We start from the raw sequence: 25,309 nt of genomic DNA on the forward strand, positions 1-25,309 counted from the left end.
GGATAACATTTAATAATTCAACAAATTACACATTTACACAGTTGTTTTTTATAAAGTTGTTTTTATTTCTGTATGATCTTTCCAAAAATGATAAATTTTGCAGTCTTTTTTTAATATGACAATTTTACAGTGATTTGGTTTGACAGATGACATGCATTAAAATAAATATTCCATCTGAGCTCACATTATACATTCTCAACACACTCGAATTAACTCTCCATTTTCAACACGCACATGTTAGAAATTTTTGAATGTTTTGTTTTTTTTCTTAAGTCAGTACCTTTCAACTTTATCATCAGAACAAATCTGTACATACTCTACAGTGTGATGTAATCAGGCTAAATGGAGGAAAGTGTTACATAAAATTATTATTTTTTAAAGAAAAAATATAAACTTAGAAAGCTGGAAGTAAATGTAATGTTGTTGCCTCACCAGTGTTTCCTTAGCATGTATGGAAGTCTGTGCAGGGAAGCATTTTATGCTGAAACTCTAGCAATTTGCTAATATGTATCAAACCCAGAGGCACTTGCACTGTATTTGATAGGAGTGGGCTTTCATTATATTGCATTAGGCTTCCCAATACTTTTAAGATGTTATAGTATACCACTGTTCAAAATGCTGAAAAAGTGTTTAAACATTAAAAAACTAGTATCTTACAAGAGTTTTTAATTTATTATATTTTAATTGCATTGTGACTAGAGAAATTACAGTAAAACATATTTGTCTGACATGATAAAGCTGAAAGGCTGTTTTTTTATTTGTTTATTTTGTTTAAAATAGAATAATAGATTATTCCACTAATCCCACCAGGAATACCCTAAAGAGTGTAACTAAGACAACATCATGCAGTAAACATTAATACATGTATTGTACTCACATATCACATGTCCAGTTACATTTTAGAATTGCTTTTTTGAGCAATAACATTCCAAAGTGAGTTCAGAATCCAAACCTTAAATACACGTTTATGTGTAAAATCCATCTTTTACTTTTTCCTGCAGTATGTATTTAGAGAAATAATATTACTTCTCTGCTTGAACCTAACCTTTGAGGTCCCTGGCAACAGAAACTGACTTAATTATCCTGCCACTGAACAGACAAACATTCATTCTGTAATTCTGTACTGCCAGAAAACAGCACAAATGTGGGTACTATTCTTCTTTTACTGTTGCACTAATAACAATTACGTGTCATTATTTTTGCTGACCCGACCGGTATTGGGAAATGGAATCTTTTATGGTGCCGGTCTGCTGCGTTGGCCAGATCTCAGAAGTATATGCACATACATTAGAATATGGTCATTCATGATCTGGACATCAGTAGTGTTCTTAAACTGTCCCTGTTTCTGTCATTTATTTAGTTTGTTAGACCCAAGTCCCAGCTTCCATTGTGCAGATTATAACGAACATCTACATGATATCAGTGCTAGTAGCATCGGAGACTTGAGTAGCACGGAACTGTTCAGACAAATATATTTTTGTATTTTATCTTTGATAATGTGCATCAAAAATAAACAATTTTTCATGTGTGGGAGAAGTATTCTTCTCAGTGAAGTTATGAAACTGATACCAGAACTTCATAATGTAGGGTGTGTTGTATTTGTAAACACCTGGTGATCATAGCCCTTAGCACAGGCAGTGCCAATACTTCTTGCCTTGTAGCATAACATATGAGAACCAACAGACATTCAATCTTTTGAATGTGAGTAAAATGGATTCGTGAGAATCATTAGACATGGACAGTTTTACAATGAAAGAACAATCATTGTCACGTATGGTATACTGTATACGTGGTAGTTATCTGTGATCTCTAAGGCCCAAACGTGAAGTGAAAGAACACACAAAATGTTAAATGTATAGCCTACATAAGACATGGAACAATGATGTCTAGAAGGATGATGGTGCTATCTTCACAGCTGAAATATTCGTGAGTGCTTTTCCCTGCAAAGAAATGCTACAATTCTAGCAGCAAATGAATCACTTTTGGGCCAATATTGTGAAAACAGGAAGAATCATATTCACTAACTCCTACAGCTTCAAGTGAATATTTTAATGTTAGCCATTACAGTTTGGGTTGAATTGAATGCTGTGTTATCTAGCCATGAGTACAGGGCCTTAAAAGATAAAATCACAGGCTTATCAGCACATTCAGCCTTTTGACTTTGTTGATCATTATGTAATGTCAGATTTATAGAGGAACATGCCTGATTAACACAAAGATCTTGTAAGATTTTTACATTTAAATTTGAATTTTCATATACTTGTAACAGCTTTTACAAATCTAGTTTACAAATGTGGTGGCTAGATGTACTTTTTAAATATAAGTAAAACATAAAAGCACATGTTACTCTGACAAACGTGCAGATTTTTAGATTGACACATTTTTAAGCAGGAGCATCTGTTCATTGACCAAGAGCCCATATGTCCTGTTTAGAGCTAGATGAATGGGTCAGTAATCAGTTGCGATGGTTAGTGATCTTTTGCCATATATGAATTCTTAAGACAGTGGTTTTAATGCAGGGATTCATTCATTTCTTACAACTAATCTAATATCAGGGAATCAACCCTTCTGTCTAGGAAGCAGCTTCTGTTGCAGGGACGATTATTCACATACAACACAGAGCCCAGTGTTTTGGTATTGAACTGCATGCATGTCAGACATTTGGAAGCAGACAATGAGTCTGTCTCCAAGACAATGAGTCTGTCTCCAAGACAATGAGACTGCTCGGAGTTGTGCACATTAGATCATGAAACACCCACAGCAACAACAGACTATCATGAAATAACATGTTTTACATTACAGGAACAGACATACAGACACTTACACCGACATCTTGTAGTACATACAGAAGACATTAACAATGGCTTTTTAGTATGTTTTCTTTATAGAAATATTTGCATATATACCTAGGTATATACACAGTTTCACATAGACGATGTAAGAGATTAAAGACACATAACATAGGTAGGTACGATTCACAAACATTCTACATCCTTACAAACAAATGCATGACTAAAAGATGATTTACCTATTTATTATTTTAAGTAATTATTGCAGTCTAAACAATATGGCTTTAACTAGTGATAAAAGTCTCAGCACTAGAATAGAAAGTAATACATAATACTAACATCCTATAAGAAATAGAAAGCTTACCTGGTGTATTTAACTATTTCTATCTTCAATATTCACTATTAATATTTTTGATGCATGAACAGCCAAATTAATAAGTAGTTCAGGAATTAATGTAAATTGGGATGCATCAGATGTTTCAAAATTATTTTTTAATTTTGTTTTAATCCACATAGTTAGGGCTATTGATTTATATTTATCACTACTTTGCCTCATTAACTATGCTTATAATATCCATCATGCATTACTTAACCCACTATTTCTTGGCCTGTGATTAGATCACTCACAATATAAATACGCAAACCGAAAGGGTCTGGAAATCGGTCTAAGAACAGGTTTCAGGCCGCAACACATATTTACAGCCAAGCAATGTTAGCTACCCATTTTACCATTTGACAATTTTACGAAAACAAACATTTGACCAGACTTTGTGTTTTAAACATGCTCTACATCTAGTTTTTATGGTAAAAAATACATGGTAATTAAAATAGATACAGATGTCCAATGACTGGAAGTACTTTGATGGGAAGATTATCTCTTTCTTTAGGCCAGTTCAGATGGTTGATTGTTGGTAAAAATTGGCAACACATGATTAAAATGAGAAAATTCTATGTTAGAACAAAATAACAACTTTAACTGAAAGTCAATACAATGTGAACTTGTCAGAGGTTTTTAAGGTAAGCTTGTAGAGAATTGCAAGATTGTAAAATTGTACAATGATATGTCCTTTGAATCACTTGGAATTTGGTAACATTTGTATAATGTCATTCTATCCCTTTTATTTTACAGTGGAGCCAATGATGAAAGATGTTTCTACATCTCCATCACCTCCCTGGTTGCAAACAGCCACACTAAATATGTGTAAATAAAATCAGGGTATTCTCTCCTTTCTTTGGTCTATGGGGTTCTAAAAGCAAAAAGAATAAAAAATGTTTTCCTAGATGGCTACTACAAGGGATGTTGGGCTTGACCAGTGCAGAAGTAAGATCTAATGATGAAGCAACTAATAGGAGAGCCATTTTACAACAAAGCAATGACACCTGCAAAAGTATTCTCAAAGAACCTTTTTGGAAACAGGTGCATATTAAGAACAAGGCCAATTATAAATCGGTTTATTCACAACAGGCAGTGTCAAACAGCCCTTGTATCACAAGACTGATATAAGTCTTTCTCTAGGGTCTGTTTCTGTGGCAGTGTTTGGTCATTGGTCCCACTGTTATTTGTACCCTTATGTTCTACATACACTGTTTTTAATTAGGCAAGATCAAGGAAGAACTCCCCCAATACAGTTGTTATTTTGATTTTGATTGTCTTTGGGGTGAAGACCTTTTATTTGAAAGAACTGCTTATTATATATATTATATATATATATATATATATATTATCATGATCATAGAGCTGATTTGGCCATGTAAACATTTTGTAAGGTAAAATCTGTTAATGTGATCATGTTTCCACCCAGTGCAAACTGAAATACTCAGACACTTTCGTTTTCTGAAACCTTTGCTAGCAGGGCTAACATGTATCATAACTTTGTATCACACCTATAACAAATCTAAAGATTGTTAATTTAAAAATTAAGAAGAGTATAAGAGTATAAGATATAGAATAGGTAAACAAAAATGCCAGACTGCATACAGTTTGAGGATTCAGATAATCTGCAATGGCATTCTAGAGGCAATCACCTTATCCTTCAGGTCAGTTATGAGCAGTTCATTGTCATGTACGGCAAAGCCAAATCCAAAGGACAGTTTCACTATTTCATTCAAAAAGTGTCATAGCTTGACCATTTGTATCCCAGAGAGAGACATTTGCAGTATTTCTTGAGAACAACTAAGCAAATCGGAGAACCTCCATGTCGGGGAGGTCATTGGAAGGCAGCATACACTAACTGCTGTTTAAAATTGCCCTCTTTGAACTGATCACCAGTGTCTGGAGAAAATAAAAGACCTAACTGTGGGCAAACCCTATTCCAGACGCCATGTTCAACAGTCTTAGCTGCATGGAATGTCTTTCTTGGTGTCGTTTTCTTTAATATTGTGGGCTGAATACTCAATAGCGATAGCTCACAGTTTGCGGTATAGCTTGTGAGGCTTGTGCATGTGAGCTAACTGATAGAAAGATCTTTAAAGTGTAAACAATTTGAACCTGGATGGCAGTGAAAAAAACATTTGTGGGCATGTGAACCTTTTTTTTCTTCAGTAAAAAGAGCAACTAAGACTTCATCAAGGTAGTGAAAATCCTTCCATGGTTTTCAATCACACCCACTCCCAATTCACCCCTCCAAAAAAACAACAAAAAGGGGGGAAAAACAAACAAAAAATAACTCCCCCACCCAAAACAAACAAACAAACAAACAAAAATTATGTCCGTTACTTTTTAAACATGTCCTGAAGTGGTCCAGGAAGAAATTTCAGGACGGTGTCTAAAATGCTCTCCTCGTCTTCATCATCATCATCCCCACACCCCGCAGGGATGGCCTTTTTGGGGCGGGTTAGTGAGCCCTCACAGGCTTGTTCCATAGCTGCTTTCTCCTCTGCCTCCTTCTCCTCTTTCTTCTTCAGTCCATACTATATAAACACAGGGGGATTCAGACCACATGCCAGAAATGGTACTCAAGGCTCAATCCCTGTGTCTGTTCATGTAATTGCTGTCTTTCTGATCAAGAAAACAATTTTCAGGTATTTGATGAATCTACAAAGGACCAGAGACTCATGTTATGATTACAGTAAACACGTTGCAACCAGTGCCCCAGCACACCAGCTGCCATTTAAACTAACAGGTCTTGCATTTCTGTGGCTCTTGGATTAAAAAATTTAATTTAATTTTATTTTTTTACATTTTAAATGTAAAAGTCGTGCACTGTAGGTGTTCTACCAGCATGTCTTTTCAGTACACTGTACCTCATAGTAAACTTAAAAAGGAACAAATAAACGGAGATGTGGTTTCTCAAGTTGCTAACAATGCCATGCATAACATACGCATAAAGTGCATCTGTCCAACCAGAAACCTCCTCAGGCATCTGTTCAAGTCAGTACAGGCTGTTGCTGAATGTTGTGAAGACAGGCAACATTACACACTCCCAACAGTTCGATACTCGTGCTAATTCCATTCTATTTGAATCTGTTAATCTAATCTTAACTGTCCAGTTTGCTCTGTCACTCCTCCATCTTGAGAGAACATTTCTATTTATCAAATTATGCTACAAATGGAAACTCAACATGCATTTATTTGCCATATTTGAAATACTCAGCTGTGGGTGATTACTGAGAGAGTACACACGTTATTTTATGGTGACTGATCATTTGGAATTGGGGCCTGAAACAAACATATCCTGGCAAAGTGTCAGTTTTTTTTTTATTAGTTAATTTAATGTGTTAATTGAATTCATTTTAATCATTAAATTATGTAAATAAATACTTTTCAAGTACAGTTTGGACAGCCCAGGAAGCTCACCTTGTCCCGTATGGTCTGTCTGACCTTTTCCCTTTCTGCCTCCATGCGAGCGTGTTTGGCCTTCCTCTCTTCCTCCTGTTGCCTCAGTGCCTCCTGTCTCTCTTCTTCCTTCTTCTGGGCATCTGGGTCTTTCTCCTCTTCTCCACCTAACATTTTCCCCATGTCTTTTGTGGCCCCTGTGGGAGACAACCAGCAGCTTGTTTACTTGTAAAAGCCGTTTTCTTTTAGCACCTTGAGACTAATTCTATTTCTTTTACAACCTTTAGAATAAAGGTAAACTGTGACTGTAGCTCAGTGAACTGTACTAAATACTCTTATTGCCGAAACAAGTGTTTGAAGTCATGTCGCCCAATAGCAAGGAACTAACTGCACTAATTATACCATGTAAACAGTAACTTTCAAAAACTTTCACATGTGACTCAAGGAGTAAATGTGTAGATGCCATGTATATTTCTAATCACAGGAGAAATAAAATAAATAATTTAAAATGCAAACAGTATCGCCAACACAATAGTAGCAAGTGTACATACTGTCTGACAGTAGGTCTGATAGGAGGTCTGGTAGAAGGTTTGATTGTAGGTTTTGAGGGCAGATTTAGAGTTTCAGAGTGATCAACCCTTGTGCCAACAATAACCATTGCCATACCCTTTAATAACCATCACCAATATCCATTAGTCTTGATTTTTTCCTAATCATAATGGTGAACGGTCAAAGAGAAAAGTCAAATAAAAATGTCATATTGTGAGCACCATTTTTTTTCTTTAACTTGAAGACATGAAATGAATTGAACTGAATCTTTTTATTGACCTTGTTGAACTCTGTCTCATGAGATTATGTCTTAGTTTAGTCCTCTTAAAACATTTAAAACTGAGGAAGGCTCAATGAAAATATTCAGCCTTCACAACACCAAGCCAGCTTAACCAAAGTATTTAAAAACAAGCTGTCAGCTTTGCAAAACTGAGTAACACTTAGAGGCTTTACTGATCTTATTTTAGGTTGTTCTCAAGCTTCCCACGCTTGCCTGGGAAAAGACTGCTGTGATTCATACACTGTGAGCACTGTGGTGCTCTCGGTGTGACATGCTGGTAAAGTGGGTATTTCTGAGCTAAAATAAGGAAGCCACAGAGGGACACTGGAGAGATACACATTCCTCCTCTCTCACAAGCATCTGCTGCACTTCCACCTATCAATGACGGAGCCTTACAGTCATCTTTTATTTATCTCTTCATGATGGATGTGAGGAGCATGCTTCAGATGCTAGCCCATTGTGTACCATGGAAACATAAGGTGACTTCTTTATAAACAACCTTCAGAATAACTAATGCCTGGTATAAAATATACAAACTAATATGGAATTACCATCAATGTTGTGTTTTAAAACATGGAATAATCATTTTTTAATTTTTTTAATAAAACTTCATTCATCCCACGAGTGGGAAATTCAGTTCAAAATGAATGTCCAAACTCACAATAAAAAATAAAAAAGGTTGGAAACAAATCCAAAAACATCCAAATTGACAGCACCAGACTAACAACAGACAGGCGATCAAAGCCTAAGGCTATTGTAACACACATTGAAAAGGCATAAGGCCAGTAGCAGAATGTATTATGTACTCCTACGCCTTCTCTGTCCATATCAAACAACGACACCATCCATGCAGTAAACTCAGAAATGTTCACTTGTTCTACTGGAGTATTATTTTCAGGGTGGTAAAATGATCAACCCTAGATTCTTGCTTCCCAAATCCACAAGATAGTTTGGGAGGAATAGCTGTATGAGACAATGAAGGTGTGGATGTCTGTTCATGGTCTTCCACCGGTTTCGGTGTGAGTCGTCTTAACTTCCCCTGAGTGCTCGAAAGTTAGTGATAAGTGAGTCCAGGTAATGAGCCGATCTTGAAACACATATTTTTCCTTCGAGACAGGAATGAGAAGCAGTGGCTTCACATAACCTCCATTGCAGATCCTCTTCAAAGTCTCACTATAACACTCCTATGACACACACAGTAGGTAGAAGAGGTAAGGAGTTTGTCTCACGGATGTGAGAAAGGCCTTACCATTCTGTGACCCGGGCCTGATTTGAAAATGATACACAATAAAAAATAATAACCATAAATGAGTGTTTAGCCCCCTTCAACCAGTGTCGCCACTCCTCAAAAAAGGGTCTGATGAAGGAGTGGGAGTTGGAGTCTGATTTGGAGGAACCTCTGCTATAAAGAGTTCCTCCGGGTACAGTTGTTTATCTACTGGAGCTTCAGTAAAAGTTTTCTTAAGGCCCTGAGTATATATGGAGAATATATATTGGGAATGTATCCTGTTATGGCCTGAAGCCTAGACAGCGGTCGTAACACTAGGCAATCAGGTGTAACCATGTAGCCATAGTGGCCAGAATTGGTCATGAATGCTTCCTTCCTACTAAGATAGGACTCCTCAGATCCAGCTTGGTAATGAATCTGGCCACCCTCAATGATATTGCTAAGGCCTCTATAATCTACTATAATCTATGCATGTGTGTAACCCGCCATCCTTCTTTGGGGGGGGGGGGAAACCTGTTGCTGCTGGGGACCTAGAAGGATGAATATACCCTTGTGTTATGTTACAGTTACATAATCCTCCATAGCCTTGTTCTCCGCAACGGAGAGGACGAGCTCCAGGAGGCACACCCCCTCCCACTAAATCTATGGCACAATCACGGGAACGATTTGGCAGTAGCACTGCAGCCTTCTCAGCCTTCTGCAGACTGCCAAGTCCTGGTACTCCAAAGCTAAAGCTGTCAGCTGGTTTAGGGCTCTGAACAGAAGTGGAGGCTGTGATTACATGGGGAACTCTTATGTTTTTAAAACAGAAAGGCGACCATGTGATTATGTCCCTCCCATGAAACTACGAGACTATGCCTTTGTAGCCAGGTGTGGCGCAATACACCTGGCTACAAAAAAAAACAAAAACAGTGATTGTCTCTTCATGGATGGCAGTACACTACAAAAAGTGACAGGAGTAGTATGATGTGTGACTAATCCAGATACATTTGTGCCCTCCAGTGAGAACTTTAAGAACAGGTTCCAGGGCAAATGTAAAGATGTCAAGAGATCTCACAAGCTCAAACACGAAGTCGCCAGCAGCTTCATAGTCAGTCAGTGCTGGAATGTCAATAATACATCCCTGATGGAGAACACCTGCTACTCCCCACCTTGGTGTGCAAGGATTCCTCTGCCTTGCTTCTATTGGGCCGAGTGGGGCAATTGCGGAGGATATGACTCTCCTCAACAGATGCAAGGCTGTAGATATCTGCATTGTTGCTCTTGGGAGCTGAGATGTAGGTTGCCCACTTGCTATTCTTCTGTCTCAACCTGATGAGGTGGACTGCGTCTTGGTTGTCTCTGATGCTCATTATTTCTCTCTTGCAGAAGGAAACTGAGGCCAATAGACATCGATATCAGCTCCTCCAGTGTCTTGGAGTCATCATAGCAGGCCTGTTCCATTTCTATATCCAAATCCAGTCATTGTCTATAGGTGGTTATCATTCAATCCGCTACTTGCAGTTAGGTTGTGGAATTCCAATGCATAATCAGAAGTGGAACATACCTGCTTCAAGGTATCATTAGCTCTGCGCTAGCCCTGATCCTTTAAGGGATGATCAAAAAACACACAAAGCTGGGCAGTACAAAGGCTGTAATCTCTGGTGAAATTACACCCTCAGTCTAAACCGCACTGGCCAATTCTAGCGCTTTAAAGCATAACAACAATAGAATTAGGAGAAGAGTCTTCACAGGGAGACTGATGGGTGAAATGCAAAGAGCACAGCATCAAAAATCCTTTACATCTGGATTGCTGTTGCTTTTATCAAGCAGTGCTAAACAAAACGGAAAGGCACTGGATGCAGGTGGAGAGAGTGTAACTACCCCTGGAGCTCCAGATGTTGCCAGACACATGGTATGTGAGCTCTGTTATGGTAGGAACTAATGCTGGAAGCTACTGTGTCTGCCTAGCACGTTCCTCCACCATATTGCCTACGGTGCTAGTGGTGCTGATTCAATGGCTTGCCTTTAGTTTCTAGTGCATCCAGAACAGATTAGGTTCTTGCCAACACCATGATGATGGCAAAGTCTTGTGTCAGAACTGGAGAACCGAGAGACAGGGTCACTTGCAGGAAAAGTGTTTAAAGAGAAGAAGGGTTATCCATACTCATTCGAAAATAGGCAAAGGTTAGTAAATCCAAAAAATAATAAAATTGAAATTTGGCATGAGACATGCAGATAGCAAATAATAATGGCTCAGAAATGTGAGCCTAGACAAACATCACAAAACAGCATTTATAGAAATGTAAATGTGCCATATTTTGTCAATTGTGATTTTTCACCACACTAGTGATTAACTAGGGGGCTGTGGATCACACGTGCCCAGAGCGGAGGGCAGCCCTAGACGAGCGCCCAGGGAGCAGTTGGGGTTAGGTGCCTTGCTCAAGGGCACCTCAGTCATGGCCTCAGGCCTGGGGATCGAACCCACGACCCTCCGGTCACAAGACCAGTTCCCTACCACCAGGCTAAGACAGACATGAAGAAAACAAGGCACAAGTGAAACTAATTTTCAGGGGACAAAGCATGATCAGGAGGATTGTGGGTAGTGATCTTGGCCAAATGCCAGTTCTGGGTGGCAAGTGTGACAATATACCCTCAAGGATCCTGGATATACTGGATCCCTCTCTGAAAGGCTGTGAGGACAACCTCTAGGATGAGGAGTATATCTCACTGGATGTGTCTGACAGAAATCTGGGTGGCAGACATGCCACTCAGAGACAGAGTGACTTATAGAGTGATTTTCAGAGACTCAAGCATGCTATACAACAATAGACACTGTATACAGACATCCTAAGTAACTAAACTCTGAGTGAACAAGAGATTTTTTGAGTTTTGATTTGAAGGCAGAAAGATTACTTCAAGCTGGGACATAGGATGTGCCACTGTAGGATTTAGCTCACACTGTATAGAGTTTTATGAGCTGGATAACAAGAAGGTCGGAATGAGGAGATATGAGTGAATTCACTTGTGTGTAGGGAACCATAAGTACGGGGCAAGTCCATGAATTGCTTTGTATATAATTGTTAGCATTTCGAATTTGATGCATGTTGTAACTGGAAGCCAGTGAAGTTTTATTTTATTTTGGCACCGCACATATGTTAACTTATAATAAGTTGCTTTGATACTGTTAAACTATGTCTACATGCCTCTCTCAAGACGATCAGGGGCAAAGATCTGCCAGTGGACATGTTACATGTCTAGTGCATCTGTGCATAGGACACCTTGGGCTCAGATTAGCATTCATCTGAGGTCTAGGCACAGGCAGGTATCTCTACAGTCACAAGAGGACAGGTAGTGGTAGAAGGTCATTCAAAGCCTTGGGTCTAGGCCACCCATATCCCCCACCCTCCGGAGTCCCATAATGGATAATTAACTACCAAGATCAGTGGTCCTTTTTTCTGCTAAATGGATTTGTATGCCCAAGCTTTTTTTTCCGTCCTGACATTCCACATGGTCAAGGTTGTTGATCTTGCCTTTTCATTCATATCTAAATGTTCTGGTTCAATAGTACAGAAAAGTCTGACCTCTAAATGCAGAGTCCCTGTACTGGCTTTATAATACAGCCTCTTTTCATTTGCTACAATAATGTTTCAATGGTAACCACAAATTTCAAGCAAAAGCTTAGTCACTTTCCTAGGTGTGTTATACAGAATCGTCTTCAGAATCAGCATATTAGCAAACAAAATATGTGGCCCATTTATTTCAGTCAGTTTTAAAGCCATGCAGAGATTAGTTAGCATAACAAAAGAGGAGATTTCCTTGTTCATCAGATTTGGCATGCCTTTACACCAGAGTACTGTGGGAATAAGACTCTGGTGATGGATGGGTGACCAAATCCTATGATTATAATGCAGCGTTTGTTAGAACTATATTCATATAATCAGAGAAAACCCCTAATTCTTGTTGATATGCAAATCACGAGGCCTCCCTAAATTAACATGTTAATTAAGTTCCTAGTATTCTTTGATAAAAGCAGTAATAAAATAGGTCACTTACTGCCACTATTGCAGCAAATGTCTATAGAAAAGGTCTTGGATTATGAAACAGTAGAACAGTGTCCTTGGAGACCCGCCATGTTGTAGTGTGTCCAAAAACATACTATGAGATATCCAGTGCAATATAACAATCCCAGAATGCACTGCAAGTGTATAAATGAAGATTTGTGCACAGATTCTCTGAGGAGGACCAAGGGATGACAGCAAGATCAAATTATTTGGTGTTAAAAATCTTTTTAATAAACTAGCTACTGATCATTTGATTACATTTGATGCGCTAAAGACACGGCGACTTTAGTACACCGTCTGGCATGTTGTCAATGTCACTCTACAGAGGCCCCCTGTTGGCCAACCCCATCAGCAGTGGCAGTATTTCATGTTGAACTATTGTGACACTGTGTTCATCCCTCAGGTGGGCGTGGCCCACTAGGGAACCCGACACCTGAGGGTCGTTTGTCTGTCTATATATGTTTTGACTTTGTACCAGTTGACTACTCCCTCATTATGTGACAGGTTTTGTGTTGGTCCATTTTAGTCATTAAATCTTCCATTTTCCCTGACACTGGTGTGTTCGCTTCCCTCTTTTTTTGCACTCGTTCACCCATCACAGTTGCACAGTGGATTGCGGCATGATTAGATTGTTTCTGCGACGCAATCTTCTGATGCACAATAATGATGTAACAACATCTCTGAAATCACCCCCTCCTTTGACAAATTCTGTCCCCTATAATAGGGCTTTATGTACAAAAATTCACAAAAAATCACTACATATCCAATTTTTGCATGTGTACAAGAATGAAGAGGGCACATTTTTTGGACACAGAATTTTTTCAGTGATTCTTATATATCAAATAGTACAGGAGATTGTAGTTACATCTCAGTTTAAAAAACATGCATAACTATTTTAGCTTACATTTTGTAAAAATAAAAATGTGAATAAACAATTTCACACCTAATTGTGTTTCACTATTTTGGGCATCTGCTGATCAAACCAAAAAACACAGGCTTGGGAAGACAGGGAGCTGCTGTAATGCTACATACTTGTGAATAATAAGGGCTACAGAAGTTTGATGAGTAGACATTAGTTTTTACTAATGAATGAAATTTGAGGATAGATCATGCCATTGAAGTAAACACAATTGCAAATGCATAAAAAAACACATGTTAAGCATGTCATGGGCAGTATCTTCTTATAGCACCATTTCTCTCTGGCTGATCTTGGGACACTAGTGATCATGGCTGAAGCAAAAATATTGCCAAGTGTCTGAAGACAGTACTGCCCACTGTCACAGTGAAAGTAGGGGAGGGGCTTACTTTAGGCAAAATAATGACACAACTTACACAGCAGCACTAAGCTACATTGGCCTGAATGTGGGGACAAAAACGATCTGTGACCCTTAGTGACCCCATTGCATGCACACAGATCTTGAACAAATTTGTGGGATGGATTTCTAGGCTCATTTCACTTTTCATGCAACTGCGTTCAAGCGGCTGTGCCAGGGAGCTGGTGTGACGTTGGTGTCGAGAGACGGATGCCAAGATGCGTAGCAGGCTCACAGATGTTTATTAACAAACACCAGCGCTTAGCGCACACAGACACATGCAGCTCTCATTGATACAAACTGACAACAACTAAGGGACGAGACACATGTTTATATACATGAAACAAAATGGGAGACAAGTGTAACACATAATCCTAACAAGGCGAGAGACAGTTGACACGAACAAAGGGGCATTGGCACACACACACACACACACACACACACACACACACACACACACACACACACACACACACACACAGGTACATATAAGGACATAACCAGACTAAACCACACGTAGACATGCTCCAATGGGGAGGAATCCGTGGCTGTACCGTGGAAGCTGGCTCTTTGGTCTGGTGGTCAGGGCATGAATTTATAACCTGCAGACTCATGGTGGGGTTGCTGTGCCCTTCTCCACAATCACAAAATCTATTTTTACGTTTTTTGCTATTGGCAATGCAATTTGCCAATATATGTTAATCTGCTGGGCCACTAATGACACAAGGTCTGTACACATTAGTTGTAGAAATATTTTTTAGGAGTTAAACATTTAAAAGCTAAAGCGTCACTCAATAACAATGTAGAAATAGGGCTGAATAATCTGGTCAGGGAGGCAGGGGGTACATTAGCTGCAAACCATTAGCATTCCACTGATGAAAACAAACTGAAATATAGATTTGAGGACTCATTGACCTTTGAACAAAATCTCCTTGCTAAATCAGAAAATCTAGCAGTCATACATGAATGCAACTACATGCTCCAACAATAATAAAAAACCAACAGTCAATATGTTCTTAAAAATCCAATTACTGGAAATTCTGCTACTCAGATAAACGCTATGTGCAGACATGCATATTAGCATGACCTTAACATCCATCCTGAGGTTAATTCCTAAGGCCTTTCTTTTCTTTGCTGTATAGCACAATCCTGAAGTGGTTTGTGATCTGATTTTGAACTCATGAAAACCTCAAAAATCTATTTGCTATGATGTACATATCTAAGCACACATCATAGCAGATGTTAAAATCTTTCACTTACCTCCCAATGCTTGCTTCATTACAAAATCCATGGTGCACTATTATATCTGGTTTTCTTATAGCTAAAGAGAATGGTTCATGTAGTCTATTGGTAGTTCCTATCGTGTCAGTCCACCAGAGTGTGTATCCTGTGCTTGATGAAGCTTTTATGTCTGTTGGGGGGAAAAGAAAGAAATGATAAGGAACTGGTACATGGCGATCTTAAACTGTTGATTTAAATGAGCTATTATTTTGAGCTATGTCATGCAAGGTTATTATGCTGGAACCGAGGACTTGGGCTAAAATGCATGTTTATTCAGAAATTAAATACTGAAGCATCCTTTCCTGTCTATAGCAAGAGGATTGTGACCCATGCAGCACTTATGATTTTCCTGCCGGCAGCTCCGTGTCAGAATCGGGTAACATATTTGTTCATGAAATCTGGTTACATGATAGAAAACCAGTGAAATCTCTCATTACAGATTCTCTGGATTCTGTTTAAGTCCAAGTTCTGAAACAATTACAAGTGTTTGTCATGATGCATTCATATTTTTTATTCTTTTAACCATTATAAATATATCAATGAATAAAGTTTAATATAACAACTATGCTAACAATAGAACATTACATTATAAGGTAAATATTCTGTACAAGTGAAATAACCAAGCTAAAATGCATAGCTTGTGTCTTCAGTATGTTAGAAATAACAGAGCAACAGGTTATTGCACTTTGGACAAATCACGCATGACCTTTCAGTGTTAATGGTAATGGGCTTAAAATGCAAATAGACAAAGCATTGCTTGCTTTCCATGCATAGCATGTTGATGGAAATCCCTTCCATTACATTTGCCTATGGTAGGCTTAGCACACCATTATCATTAAGCTTATTAAACAAGCCAAAGGCGAGTAGCTCACGCCTGCAAATGCACTGCCTGCCTCTACCCCCTCGGGTTCCCTAGCAGCAGGGTGTGTTTTGGAAAAGGCAACTGCAGGAAGTAATACTTCTGGGAAGTTTCTCTCTGCTAAAAACAAATTACAGTAATTGTATACATAAATTATTTATACACTTATGTAATTTGTTACACATAAAAAAAAAACAAACTGAACACGCCAGCAGCAAGAACTGTATGCTCACTACACAAGAGGTCAAAACATAAAACTTGACATGGGGCTAGGTAATTGACCTCAGATGCAACCGTAAATGTTGCAATAATTTTGTTCAGGCATGGACCTACAAATTAGCGTAGCCTGACTGTATAGAATCTGACTTGATTTCAAAAACCGTATAGCTCTCAGTATTTGGGCTGGCTACTATGGCATGTTATCAAACCACTTTAAAATGTCACAATATATATATATATTAAGACATACTATAACATATTTCATTAAAAAACTGATAATTTCATTAGCCACGCATTTACTACTACTGTCTTTCAGTCAGAAATGCATTCCTGCTGGCATGAGTATTGTGCTCTGAAATCCATGGACTGACTGTACTGGAGTCTGTGACAGCTACCTTTACTGACCACTTTGATCAGAGACCCAGGGGCAGGTTTTGGCTGGATTCTTTCAATATACCTTTTACTGTAAATGCTCTGGCAAATAATTGTTTATGCAAAACCCAGCATAAACTATGTTATATATGTGCATCCACAAAATATTCATACATTATTTACTCTTTTAAAAATGATATAAACAAACAAACAAAAAAAACTTCTGGGCACACAGAACTGATCAGTGACGATAGGTAGACAAATACAACAATGGAAACAACAGTTACAACTACAAAATAAGTGAACCTAATAAACTGGCAACTCCACTGACGTGAATAATCTCTGATACTCTGATACAAATCTAACTAAAAACCCTTAGTCTGACTAAGATATGATCACATAGACAGCATGACAAAACTGCCATAGTCTAACTACTGACAATTAGAAATGTAACCAAACATTGGTTCCAGACTGAAATTCGCCTACTCAGACACGTAAACAATTGCATCATCCCACATGTCTCAGTTTGAGAATTTGTGACAGTTTGCAGCGCTTGAATTTTGCGCTGCTTTGGAAGCTGTAGCTGCAGAAGTCTGTTTATCTGTAGGCGTGGGAGCCTTTTTCCCCATGAACTGCATTAACACCGTCAAAACAGTACATGGTCAGTTTCCACAGAATGTGTGGTGATGCAGACTTTTCCTTTGGTCTTTTTAGGTGGGGGAACTGTGTGTCGCAGCCTTGCAGAGATGTATAAACAAAACAGTAAATGAACTACTTTATAAAACTTGAGAATGTCTTGGTAACAAGATAGTGGTATCGCTCCATTAAAATAAAACATAGTAACCAGAAGCCAACTGCATATCGGGTTCTTCTGTCAAATCTTATTTATTTCCTAGTTAGCTTGTTCGTTTGACCCTCCCTGTCCCTCGTTCTTGAAATGTGTGGTCCCCCAAATACGCTCTTAATTCAAACCTGAAGAGGAACACGGTCCTATCAAGGTTTTGTGTGTTGAGCAGCACTAAAGCAGCATTTACCTACAGCTATTAGTGATCATTGCGTAACCTCCATTTTGGTGGATAACTGCCCCACTGCAGTACTTCACTCTAGGGCATTTGATTTCACAATACAATTTAGCAGATAAACAGAACAGTCTACTAATGGCCAACATATTCAAACCAATAACTTGTTTTTTTTTTTACCTTTTCCTGCATATTGTGCCTATTGCACTCAGGAGGGATGATGAACCTTGAAGTCTTTAATACAAAGTTAAATCATGCATTAGATTTACTTGTTCCATTTACCGAGTTAAACATTACAAGGCAAGCACTCCTGTGTCTCATAATGGCTTTTCTGGGTCTGTTCAGGAGTACAGATGTTTTTGGCTGGCTTGCGGCATTGCATTCTCTTTCAGGATAGTAAAAATGGAGCTTGTCTAAAGCAGTTCAGACTCTAAATTGAACGTGCGATTCTAGAAGACTGATCCTGCATTCACATTTAAGGCCACGCTCTGGTCTGAGAACAGGTGATTTATTAACAGGCTGACTGAGGATTTCTACACATGGGGGACTCATAGGACCCACTGTAACACAAAGCAATTGATATGCATGTGTTTGCAATAGCTGTTTTCTCACATCTGAAGAATAATACCACATAAATGAAGAACCTCTTCAATCTACCAAGGACAGAATCAAGGACAGAAGAACAAATATTCAAGAGAGACATGCATGCATGGTCACTGGCTGCATCCCTCAATCCTGTTTCAACTGTTTCAGCATCAGTTTAATGATTTTAGCAAGTATAACCTACATACAACATACAGACAGCCACTTGACCCCACTAATGTCTACATACAATGAATATATGACACCCCCCCCCCCCCCCCCACACACACACCAAAGAACAACAACAACACCAAAAAACATTACAAAGCCTTGAGGAAAAATTTAGTTCCCAGTCAGGGTCTTGTGTCATTTTTCGTCCTCCATAGCGATTAACACACTGGGCATCGAGGTATCGAGCCTCTGCCTTCTATACTTTACCAGACTGTCTGTTTTTCATTTTTATTTTCATTTTTTCATTAAAATTCACATTTTCACCTAAAATATAATCATGTCAAGCAGCATTGATGACACAACATAAATGTATAGGGCACTGTTACGGCAAACAATGTGCATCTTCACAATACCGGAATAATCCAGAATTCCAAGGGATTTTTCCTTTTCACTGCATTTTGCAAAATAAATATCTTGCATGCTCCATTAACCTGGGGTTCACAGAGCAGAATAATTTACTCCTGTAGTTGGACAATGACGAATCACAGCAGGTCTCACTGCAGGGAAGGCCTGGGTCCATTCATGTTTTTCCATAAAATGTTGCACCCAAGCCACCAACACAGAGTCTTATAACACATTTGGATGACTCAAGCCACTGTTACTCTAAATCCCTCGTGTAGATTCTTATAAACGGCCCCATTTTTTCCTTGCTTTAAGTGATTATAAAATATATCTCATGGCTTTCTTTGTCATTACAGCCTATTACCCAAGACACAGGGGAAAGAAACAAATGTTGAGAAATGGATATATCAAAATGCTAAACAGATTCCTTTTTGTCATTTTCTAGATTTCTAGTCACCTCATAGTAGATTTTATCGGTGACAAACAGCTTCATATAATGCACTAAGTAGTATAATGCTTTTTCCATTAGGCAGCATAATGTCTAATCAGACACTCAGCTAATCAGACACTCAGCTCATATAGGGGCCACTCTAGTGAAAAGTATTGAAAGATGAATTTTACATTGGGTGATAAATATATCTGTACTTAGGTAAGATATGCAGAGATATTAAAATAGTAGTGAAGTACATAAAGTTTCCAGAGAAACAAGGTGTTTAAAACCGAGGTCCTACACCAGCTTATAATATATGAATAGTTTGTATCACTATTCAGTGGCTTTTATTTCAAGTTAACTGAATTGTTTCTAAAGGAAGGCTTGTCTCCTGAGTTAAGGAAACTGAGGAACGTCCCATACGCAGAAATGACTGTAAGCCAAATGGCTGTGAGATACTGGTCAGGGCATAATGGGTAATTAGGTTAAACTCTCTGCTCATCTGCTTGGTTTACAAAGTAATTCTGACAGTGAAGTACAACTGATGATAAGATTCAATATGGGACATACTGCCCATCATATATTGGAGGCATACGGGTCTGTCTTTACTCAGCATTAATTATATTAACAGCAGAGTCTCAAACAAACATCAAAAAACAATACTGTACGAGATTTAAGTCTGATAATTATATTACATGTAGAGCTTCCTGTATGTGAAATGAAAGGGCTCCAGAAAGGTATATGAAACTTGTCTGAACAAATTATATTTTCGAAAGATCAACACAATCTGTCTAAAACACAACTAAATGGAAAGTGGACATCTGCTCTTGTGAAATGTACAAGAATAGAGCATGTAAGTGCCTGAAGTCAGTCTTGGATCTTACGTACAACAACACAGTGCTCTGTGCCACCTGACTTTATAAAACACTGCATCCTCATGTGAGGAGATTTTGTAATTTGGCTTTGCTGTGTCGGGAGGTTGCAGGACTCTCCACTCATGCCCACTGTGTCATTAATTAACTTTGGCTTCTTCGCCCGCTTCTTGACATGCTTGAGTGAACAATAATTCTCGTGTTTTGTGATGAGTGACAGTGTTCTGTGAGCTGCTGTGCATGTGGATGGCATTTCTCTGCCTTTCACAGTATTATGATAATTAAATTTCTTTTGACTTTTAAAACACATTTACAGAACAGCGGTAAAGCATGGCCTGAGCATTCAAAGAGTGACTTTATCCGTACCAGAATAATTTAAAAATACACTAAAGAGCTGCATAAAAATATATGGGCATATTTTTTATATATATATATTATATATGTATCTGTGCATATTTATAAATAAGCATATATTTAAATATATTTATACAAACAGTATATCTGAGCATATATTTGACATATTCTCATGTCTCACCAGTGCATGCTTAATAAATTGGTTGGGGCAAATGAAGTGGCATCATAGAATCAGGTGTGAAGAGTTGTTACCAGGGAAACGGCTTCTGGTGTAAAACATCAGCTGCCAGGAGGGGATGATGAGGCCCAGTGAAGGACCACAGTGGCCTTGGAGAATCCAGCACACAGACTCTTCATTACGCATCACTCCTTCAGACCATCCTACACGTCTCCTGGGACGGCTCTCTCAGAACGGCCGTCTGTCCTCATCTACAACTTCATTTCCGTCTAAAAGTTCCTAATATTGTTCTTATTAGTTGTTATCCCCACTGCTGAATGATATCAAGTACAGTATGACAAGTGTTCCAAGAGTACTGGCTCCTGAAACCACTCCCTGACATTTTATCAAGTACTTAGGCCAGCATATGAAATTTAGACCTACTGCAGAGACACACTTGCTTTGAGGCGCTTTCTTTGAGGGGGGGTGGGGGGGGGGGGGTGTCTGCATTCAGTTTTACTGACTTCCTGCTAAGTAAGTGTCACAGTACATCAGCGTGTGCTGATTGCATAGAAGGTCATGGGTAGCCCTGCTCCTGTGGGGGCCAATTAACCTCTGTCATAATGCAGCATGTCTGTCGTGTGCTCAAATCACTGCTTAATCAGTTCATCCATTTCACACAAAGATTTATGCACTTGAAATGACAAGTAAATAAAGTAAATAAATATCAGCAGATACAGGACATTTAACGGAAACTAGTACACTTTGTCACAAATGACCTATACATGTGTTGAACTGAAAAAAAAGTGTTTAACTCCATCCATTCATCCATTCCATCCATTTCCATCCGCTAATCCGGGTCCGGCTCACGGGGGCAGTAGCCTAAGCGATGAGGCCCAGGCGGCTCTACTCCGAGTCTCTCCCGGATGACCGTACTCCCCACCTTAGCTCTAAGGGAGAGCCCGGACACCCTGCGGAGGAAACTCGTTTCAGCCGCTTGTATTCGTGATCTCATTCTTTGGGTCACTGCCCACAGCTCGTGACCAGCATTTAACTCGTCAATCGAAATCCACAATAACGTCATTTACCCTTTCAGAGTGTCCAAGCTGAGGAACAACACCAAACTTACAAGACTAATGAGAATAATATCAGATCTAATGTATTAAAATTAGGCCTTTTCACTGAACTATTTATTTTGTTTTATATATTCTCATCAGACCTTTTCCCTGCTTTTATTCTCTTTGAATGGTTTCTTAAATTAATCTGTGAGTTTTAGCAGGCCTGTAGCCTAATTAATGATGGCTGCTTTGTCCCACAAACTTCGGGGATTAATTAGCAGACGTTTAATTCTGATCCTAAATGGTAACAAATAAATAAACAGGCTTGCTGTCTGTCACATAGGATTTTCACATAAAAGGGATTTGTTGAGAAAAAGGTTGGAAATAAATGCCAGCACCTCTGAAACAGAGTGGATGTGCTTTTCAAACTTTGTTAGTGTGACGCTCGTAGGAAGGAGGCACGACGAGCGTCGCAAGGTGCAACATAGAACGTTTTATTTGACGAAACAGACGTGTAAGCTCAGAGCGTAGAGCGAGCACAACAGACACTCACACTGGCACGGAACTTTAGACAAAGACGAGCACAAGACACTGCGCGAGCGCACATTAAATAGGTGATTAACACAGACCCTCGTGATCTCGAGACAAGGCACAGGTGAGACTACGAACACGCTCACAAACAACCCACACCCACGGAACTACTAATATGGACCTAACAGCACGCAGACGACATAATGACATGCCCACAGGGAAGGGTCCGGGGCTGTGACCGTGACAGTTAGGGCTAAAGTGTCTTAACCGTCTGAAATTTACTTTAAGTGGAAAACCAAAATGGGGCAGGTGGCATTTTGCTTATCTTTTACATATAGTAAGCTCTTATTTGACACAGGAAAATCTCAATAACTAGCTAAATGAAGTAAACAGAACTAAACTAAATTCAGGATTAAATGTCATTCTCATTTCAAATAGAAAATATCAGTCATGAAACACAAATATTTCCTGATCATATAAACAGTGGGTTTGACTTCTATCTGATAATCCTTCTAACTTTGCTACTGTTAGCTTGCTCAAGAATCTTTAATATTTTGAAGAGTATTTTGCATCCATGTGTCTGTCCAGGCACTCACCACTTAGGATGAGTGTGGGGGAGGGTGATAAGCTCTCATTTGACATACTTGCCATTAGCAGGCAGTCCAAAAGAATATTATCTCTTTACCATTTTACTAGATCTAATTTTTCAATTACAGCCAACTTCCCCATCTCAGCACAATCAGGGGTGTCATGGTGTCAGTGGCATCTGTGTTTAAAAAATCTTCCAAGAATAAAGTTCACTTCTCATGCACACACATTGGGGGACCTTCAAAAGCACTTATCCGGACTATTTATTGAAAGTGATATTATAGTCAATGTATTTTCTCTTGCAGTTTTTTGACATGCGTTGACCAGGTGATGATGGTCAGTGAAAGCCTTCAGGCTTTTCAAGGGCGTCAAACTCTAAGTCACTAAATGCTCTAAACTGCAGTACCTGAGCAGCAGAAAAAGGAACTGGATATGCCACAAACATGTTTTTAAGTGCTCTTGCTAACTGGAACTGCCATAGCTGGTGAGACCCTTTAAAGTCCTTCCCTCTCTTGCTAGCTTCTATCAGACCGGAAAGTTTAATGAGTTCCAACGGACGTTCTAATGCCAGCATGGCCCACCAAAAAAAAAAGTAAATCATAAAACACTTGTGCTGCATCTTGATGGGAGTTATTTTTTAAATTATTTAGCACTTGATTTCAGCTACTAGGACTCTGCTGATGTCTGTCCAGCTGCAAGACAGATCATTCCACATCTGGCATGCACACAGCTTTAGTTGCATGGGGTTAACATGCTTCTCTCTCTTTGGTCAGTTTCACAGTCATTAATCTAATCATTGAGTCTTGGTCCAGGTATGCGAGATATCAATACCCAGTCTTCGGGTAAACTGGAACTCATTTTTAAAAGGTCTGGTTGTTGAGCAGGGCTAGAATAATTCTGATGTACACACCAGCATAAACATGTAAGAACTGAAGAGAGAACCTTTGAGGAAACAGCTTCAGTTTGTTGGTTTACAAACCCACCTCTCCCAAGGCTAAAGAGAGGCACATCTGGCTTTTTGGTTCTAGTCTTGCATACAATAATGTACTAGTGAAGAGAAATCTAGTCTAAACTTATTCTTAGGCATTAGTCTTAGGCCTGGTGCTTGATCACAGTACCCCTCACAGACATAGGCACCCACACCGCACTTTTCATTTATTTTCAACATTTTCTCATCTGCTTCTTTTTTTTGGGTTAATTAGGCATATGCATTTTTTAATTGTTATTTGAGTGTTAATCACCAGCTATCCACTTAATGTTTGATTAATGTGAATGCCCTGTTAGTCCTTGCTAACCTTCGTGGCCTGGACATGCACAAGTGTATGTTACAGTATAGCTCACTATAATCACAGCTTCAGTGTATTTTTCTGGCAGAGTTACAGCATCCTCAAGAAAGCACATGAAGACCATTATCTTTGGCCTCGGGTGCTGATGGTGTGTTTGTGGTGTCCAGTGTGTGTCCTGTTGAAAGCCAGTGTCCCTGGTTCACAGGGAAGTGATGGTTTACTGTCTCTTTAAGCACTCTGTGCATTTTATCTCCAGTTTTCTTTGTATGGTTGAATTTTTCATTGTCACCACGAGTAGTGCAGTGAAATTTTAGGATGTTTATTTAAAGTTAATAAATTTTTTCACATTATAATTTTAGACAAAATCACTTTACTGCAATAATTACTATTAATTTAATATTTTTTTCAACTTTAAAGGTAGTGTCTGTTATATTGTACTAAATATCACACACACACACACACACACACACACTGTAATATAACTAATTCATAAGAGTTATGTTACAGAACACATACACAAACGCACAAACATCTGAATTAAAAAGCATAAGGGAAGATAAATGAAGCTTCAATGAATTATTGAGATGTAGTTTGCAGAAGCTACACATAAATCTAACACATACAGCGTAAGGATGTTATCGGTGGCACTAGAGCGCATCGCAGTAAGACTCGAAGCTATTTACAGTTTGTTTTATGACACTAACGTTTGACCGGTAGCCTATACAGTGAAATCAACAAACCATCTGTACCTGCCCATTCAGGTCGCTCTTCCGATATTTCTGCCCGTCACGGGTATCAGTTCCTACCGCCCATCTTAAAACACGTATGCCAGCATAAGGATAAAACCACAGTCACCTGGCAACTCACATTTACTTGTAATTTTTCCCCTTTGCAACATGGAGCTGAAACTGGCAGATCACGCCTTACCCCGCACGCCCTACCCTCTCCATCGTAGCATTCGCCAGCAACATGCGGTACTGACGCCGTTAAGAGCATCCAGCGCAAATCTCCTGCGGGGCTCTATTAGATGATGAAAGGAGCATGGTGTAATATTTACAAACCTCCGCTGTTCCGACGAGGTGGCGGCTCTGTAGTCCGTACTGGTTTAAATTCAGCGTTGACTGGTGCCTCGTTTCCACTCACCCCCTCCC

At 39.1% G+C, this 25,309-nt stretch overlaps 1 protein-coding gene across 2 annotated transcripts; it reads right to left on the bottom strand.

Moving 5' to 3' along the window:
- Positions 1-52: 52 nt before the first annotated feature.
- On the bottom strand, positions 53-25,309 carry cplx2b (complexin 2b). 2 transcript variants are annotated; one of them, XM_077021860.1, is made up of 4 exons: positions 25,220-25,309; positions 15,238-15,388; positions 6,586-6,761; positions 53-5,699 (listed from the first exon to the last, which is right to left on the bottom strand). In XM_077021860.1, exons 2-4 carry the CDS (start codon positions 15,266-15,268, stop codon positions 5,502-5,504), a joined length of 405 nt encoding a protein of 134 aa, XP_076877975.1. In that variant the 5' UTR covers positions 15,269-15,388; positions 25,220-25,309; the 3' UTR covers positions 53-5,501. The 2 variants fall into 2 exon arrangements, with proteins under 2 accessions (XP_076877975.1, XP_076877976.1); XM_077021861.1 differs by lacking the exon at positions 25,220-25,309 and adding an exon at positions 25,026-25,056.

This window comes from Brachyhypopomus gauderio, chromosome 11 (genome assembly GCF_052324685.1).
Source record: "Brachyhypopomus gauderio isolate BG-103 chromosome 11, BGAUD_0.2, whole genome shotgun sequence".
NCBI lineage: Eukaryota > Metazoa > Chordata > Actinopteri > Gymnotiformes > Hypopomidae > Brachyhypopomus > Brachyhypopomus gauderio.